Raw genomic sequence first — 6000 nt, 5'->3', positions numbered from 1 at the left:
TCATCTAGCTATCTGTACTGGAGGGAAGGGGTCGTCTAGCTTTCTATACTGGAGTGAAGGGGGAAGGGATCATCTCGCTACCTATACTGAAGGGGGCAGGCTGGTGACAGTGGCCTTGGGCGGTAAAGAGGACAAATCCGGCCCTGGCTAGAGTTATGGGTGTGACAGTTACATGATCAATTTATACATTAATGCACTGAGAGGGAAGACAGGAGAGTTTCAGTCAACCAGCAACAAAATATATTAACATCTTTTTCTTCATATAATGAAAACACAAAAGTGGAGTTCCTCCAATCTCTGAGGCATTCCATCAGCCTCAGCAAGTAATGCTACAATGAGCGAGTCCAGACACAAATCCACAAGTAAGGCTGCAGTGCTCAGTCTCCATGTTGTGCCCCCTGATGGTTACAGCCTGACCTCCGGGAACATAGTGCGGAAAGTAAGGTTAATCCGAGGCTGCCGGTCGTGGTACTCTTTTGGCACACGGTGCTGGTAGGAAACAAACACTATAATGTTAACTGAATATTAGTCTTTCCCATTTGTCAATGACTGGTATAAGCTACACAACTTTGGTTGCAGCAATGCCAGAGAGAGAAAAACACTGACAGCTGCAGAGTCACGTGACCAACCATGCAGCCACTGCGGGAGTAAGACAGGACCATTGCTAAAGCCAGAGGAGTCGTGCCTGGAAGAGTAGAGAAAGACATGTGGGCTGTGCAGGAAAGAGTGGCGATACTAGTGGGGGGGGGGGGCTGTGCTGGAAAGAGGGGTGATACTAGTGGGGGGCTGTGCTGGAAAGAGGGGTGATACCAGTGGGGGGGGGGCTGTGCAGGAAAGAGGGGCAATACTAGTGGGGGGGCTGTGCTGGGAAGAAGGGTGATACTAGTGGGGGGCTGTGCTGGGAAGAGGGGTGATACTAGTGGGGGGGCTGTGCTGGGTAGAAGGGTGATACTAGTGGGGGGGCTGTGCTGGGAAGAAGGGTGATACTAGTGGGGGGCTGTGCTGGGAAGAGGGGTGATACTAGTGGGGGGGCTGTGCTGGGAAGAGGGGTGATACTAGTGGGGGGGCTGTGCTGGGAAGAGGGCCGATACTAGTGGGGGGGCTGTGCTGGAAAGAGGGGTGATAGCAGTGGGGGGGGGGATGTGCAGGAAAGAGGGGTGATACTAGTGGGGGGCTGTGCAGGCATGAGGGGCATAGTAGTGGGGGGCTGTGCAGGCATGAGGGGCATAGTAGTGGGGGGCTGTGCAGGAAAAAGGGGGGATATTAGTGGGGGGGCTGTGCAGGTATATTATTGGGGGGCTGTGCAGGGATATTAGTGGGGGGCTGGGCAGGGATATTAGTGGGGGGCTGGGCAGGAATATTAGTGGGGGGCTGGGCAGGAATATTAGTGGGGGGCTGGGCAGGGATATTAGTGGGGGGCTGGGCAGGGATATTAGTGGGGGGCTGGGCAGGGATATTAGTGGGGGGCTGTGAAGCGATATTAGTGGGGGGCTGTGCAGCGATATTAGTGGGGGGCTGTGCAGCGATATTAGTGGGGGGCTGTGCAGCGATATTAGTGGGGGGCTGTGCAGCGATATTAGTGGGGGGCTGTGCAGCGATATTAGAGGGGGGCTGTGCAGCGATATTAGAGGGGGCTGTGCAGAGAAGGGGGGCCCATAGATGGCGTGCAGCAGCAGCTGCTGGTCCTCACCTGCCAGTCGTCCTGCGTAGACCCTTCCATAATGAGAAGTGTCCCGTGATCCAGCGGCACATGGACGTGTTCTGCATACGTGTAATCTCCGTGCTCCTCCTGCAAGACACACAGATCCGGTGATATATCCGGCATGGTCTGCAGCGTTACATCATCACACATAATATCAGTGTGGCAGATGGCTCCCCCCGCAGGATGACAACTCGCAGTAATGTCACGCTGGGGGATGAATGACAGCGCCAGTCTGTCTCCCACTTACCATCTGCACAAGTCACAGCTGCTGCCCACACGCCTGCTCATCACCGCATCACGCACGCCGCTTATTACATAAACTGAATGATTCCTGGGAGTAAAAAACAGCAGCTGAGATCCCAACAGAGGCCAGACCTGAACACTGCAAATCCTAACAGCAATACAATGCACCACACAGCTTCCTCTCCTCACTGGGTGCAGCTGGTGGGCGGGGCAATCCGGATGATACATTTATACATGCAGATTATATAAGCAAGGTGCCACATAACTTCCTCTCCTCACTAGATAAAGCTGGTGGGTGAAGCAATCAGGATGATACATGAATATATGCAGAGTATGGGAGCAAGGTGCCATCTCCTCACTGGGTGCAGCTGGTGGGCTGGGCAATCAGGACAATACACAAATATATACAGTCAGATCCATAAATATTGGGACATAGGCACAATTCTAACTCTATACACAACCACAATGGATTTAAAATGAAACGAACATGACGTGCTTGAACTGCAGACTGTAAGCTTTAATTTGAGGGTATTTACATCCAAATCAGGTGAACAGTGTAAGAATTACAACATATACAACATATGTGCCTCCCACTTGTTATGGGAATAAAAGTAATGGGACAGAATAATAATCATAAATCAATCTTTCACTATTTAATACTTTGTTGCAAATCCTTTGCAGTCAATTACAGCCTGAAGTCTGGAATGCAGCAGCATAGACATCACCAGACGCTGGGTTTCATCTGCCAGGCCTCTACTGCAACTGTCTTCAGTTCCCGCTTGTTCTTATGCTGGGGATACACGGTACGTTTCTGTACCGTGCATCGACCAGCTGATCCGGCCAGCTGATAATATTCAGCTGGCCCGATCATGCCGCTTGACCCTCGCCCGCTCGATCCCTGCCGGCGGACTATGGCAGGGAATTGAGCGGTGATAAGGAAGCGCCGGCGGGGATGAGCGGCATTTGATCCACGCGCACGAGCGGGCTCGATCCGGCGCAATAAACGAGCCGTGTATGCACGGCATTAGGGCATTTTCCGTTCAGTTTTGCCTTCAGCAAGTGAAATGCATGCTCAATCGGATTCAGGTCAGGTGATTGACTTGCCATTGCACAACATTCCACTTCTTTCCCTTCAAAAACTCCTCGGTTGATTTTGCAAGATGTTTTGGGTCATTGTCCATCTGCACTGTGAAGCACCGTCCAATGAGTTCTAAAGCATTTGGCTGAATATGAGCAGATAATATTGCCCGAAACACTACTGAATTCATCCTGCTGCTTTTGTCAAAATCAACAATCAAGAAAAGACTTCACCAGAGTGAATACAGAGGGTTCACCACAAGATGTAACCATTGGTGAGCCTCAAAAACAGGTAGGCCAGATTAGAGTTTGCCAAACGACCTCTAAAAAGCCTTCACAGTTCTGGAACATGCTATGAGATGAGACCAAGCTGAAAACTTGTACCAGAGTGATGGGAAGAGAAGAGTATGGAGAAGGAAAGGAACTGCTCAGGATCCTAAGCATACCACCTCATCAGTGAAGCATGGTGGTGGTAGTGTCATGGCGTGGTCATGTATGGCTGCCAATGGAACTGGTTCTCTTGTATTCATTGATGATGTGTCTACTGATAAAAGCAGCAGGATGAAATGATTTGGATCTGATTTGATGATTTGAAAGCAAATACCCTCTAATTAAAGCTGACAGTCTGCAGTTAAAGCAAATCATGTTCATTTCATTTTAAATCCATTGTGGTTGTGTATACAGCCAAAAAGGTTAAAATTGTGTCAATGTACCAAAACTTACGAACCTGACTGTAAATATATGCAGAGTACAGGAGCAAGGTGCAGCATGGCTTCCACTCTCACTGGGTGCAGCTGGTGGGCAGGGCAATAGGGACAATACATACCGTATATACTCAAATACAAGTCGATCTCGTGTATAAGCCGACTCCAATATTCAACCCTCTTAAGCTGGAATTTTTTATTCATTCAAGTATAAGTCCACCCAGCAAAGTTAATGGTTGCAATTGGGGCCCAGGAGGGGTTAATGACTGCACTGCATATAGTATTACAGCCATTAACCCCTCTTATTCCTTAGGTGCAGCCAATACCTCCTCCAGGCCCCCAAGTGCTGCAATTATTCACTCCCTTTTATGCAGCCCAGTATTTCCCTGCCCCTATCCTTGTTAATTGTTGTGGCCAGGACTTTCAGACCTGTGCTTTCTTGGCATTTTGTAATGATCTGCTCTGCTGTCTGCACAGGCAGACAGCTTTTTGACCATTTTGTAGGTCTGAGTGCTGCAGGTCCCTGGAAAGGAGACCTGTCTTCACTCTGCAACTTGCTGAGTTGCTGCTCTGGCGAGGAATTTGCATCCACTTGGCATGCAAATTGCTTAGCTGCTTCCTTTGATGGCTTGCAGTATAAATACCATTTCCTCCCAGAATTCCCTGCTGGTCATAAAGGTTTGATCCTGCTAGACTTACCTTGAGTCTCAGCCTTTGCTAATTGTTTGCTAAGATTATCTTAGAGTAATTCCTTGGGAGTGCACTGGCATTCCTTCTAGCGTAGTCAGGTTGTATTATCTGTTTTGCCTTGTACTGTCTGTTGCGATCGTCTTGTCGCCAGCAGCGGTCGACAGGAAATCGTTCTGTCTGTTGGGATCCCATTCGCCCTAGCGGTAGAGGCAGTGGTTCCTTTTGTACTCTGTCTGGGAGTGTAGGCTAGAGCTGCGGTTGCTACTGGTTACTCCTTCTGTCTGTCTTGTCTGGAACAAACGCTTGCTGTAGGCTCGGTGAGGTAACAGTTTAGCAAGCGTTCGCGTTCTCTATTCATTTTCGTGTTACATTGGTTAGTCAGGGTTGGTACGCTTTGTCACTATTGCGCTTCTCGTGTGGCGACCGTGCCATGCACGCGCTTTGTCACTATTGCGCTTAACGTATGGGGACCGCGTGTAGTTAGTCCTGTCTGTTCCTTTGCTCTGTCTTACTCAGTCTGGTGTCGCTATTGGCAATCGCCATTCTTGCGATTGCGTTTCCTTTTGGTTTCCGCTGTTGTGTGTTCACCGTCGCTGGGTGGCGACTAGATTGGTGGACACACATACATTCTGTCTCTGTGCTCACTCTCTCTCTAAGGGCTATCTTGCCCTGCATTGCTTCAACTCGTACAATTCCCTTCTGGCATCTGTGGCAGTGCAGAGGGGTTATTCCTCTGCACTCCACAGCTCCATCTGCCGGTGGGAATTTCCCTCAACAGGTGCATTGCACCAAAGCTGGATTCTGTTATTTTATACACTTGTGGAGGATTTCCGCAGTGTCAGCGCACATCTTGTGCGCTGACCACGGTAATAATTCCACTATCGTTACACATTTACTTCCTCAAAGTATCACTTACCACAGGGTAAATTGCTGCAAATGGGAATGTCTCTATTAGTACACACATTACTCAGTGTTGCCTGTGACTTGTGTATAAGTCGACCCCTATACTTTTATGAAGTGAATCAGACCTAAATTTCTAGACTTATACTCGAGTACATACATATACAGAGTACAGAAGCAAAGAGCCGCATGGCTTCCTCTCCTCACTGGGTGCAGTAGGTAGGTGGGGCAATCAGGACAATACATGAAAATATACAGGACAATACACAAGTATAAACAAAATACAGGAGCAAGGTGCTGCATAGCTTCCTCTCCTCACTGGGTGCAGCTGGTAAGCGAGGCAATAAGGACAATACATGAATATACACAAAGTACAGGAGCAAGATGCCACATGGCTTCTCCTCACTGGGTGCAGCTGGTGGGCAGGGCAATCAGGACAATACGCCGAGTACAGGAGCAAGTTGTACTCTCCTCACTGAGTGCAGCTGGTGGGTGGAGCAATCAGAATACATAATAAATGCAGAGTTTAGGAGAAAGGTGCTGCATGGCTTCCTCTCCTCACTGGGTGCAGCTGGTGGGCGGTGCAATCAGGACAATACATGAACATATGCTGCGTACAGGAGCAAGATGCCACATGTCTTCATGTCCTCACTGGGTGCAGCTGGTGGGCAGGGCATTTAGGTT

At 49.2% G+C, this 6000-nt stretch overlaps 1 protein-coding gene across 2 annotated transcripts in view; it reads right to left on the bottom strand.

The window, feature by feature from the left end:
• Window positions 1-217: 217 nt before the first annotated feature.
• ALKBH3 (alkB homolog 3, alpha-ketoglutarate dependent dioxygenase) overlaps window positions 218-6000 on the bottom strand; it is a 29702-nt gene continuing 23919 nt past the window's right edge. For both annotated transcript variants that reach the window (XM_068261718.1, XM_068261719.1), the window contains exons 9-10: window positions 1691-1789; window positions 218-489 (exon numbers count right to left, since the gene is read on the bottom strand). In XM_068261718.1, coding sequence (XP_068117819.1) covers window positions 406-489; window positions 1691-1789 — 183 coding nt within the window. In that variant the 3' untranslated portion in view covers window positions 218-405. The remainder of the gene's footprint in view (window positions 490-1690; window positions 1790-6000) is intronic.

The sequence above is a fragment of the Hyperolius riggenbachi genome, chromosome 11, assembly GCF_040937935.1.
Source record: "Hyperolius riggenbachi isolate aHypRig1 chromosome 11, aHypRig1.pri, whole genome shotgun sequence".
In the NCBI taxonomy this organism is placed as follows: Eukaryota; Metazoa; Chordata; class Amphibia; order Anura; family Hyperoliidae; genus Hyperolius; species Hyperolius riggenbachi.
This window is presented reverse-complemented; position numbering and strand designations above follow the sequence as displayed.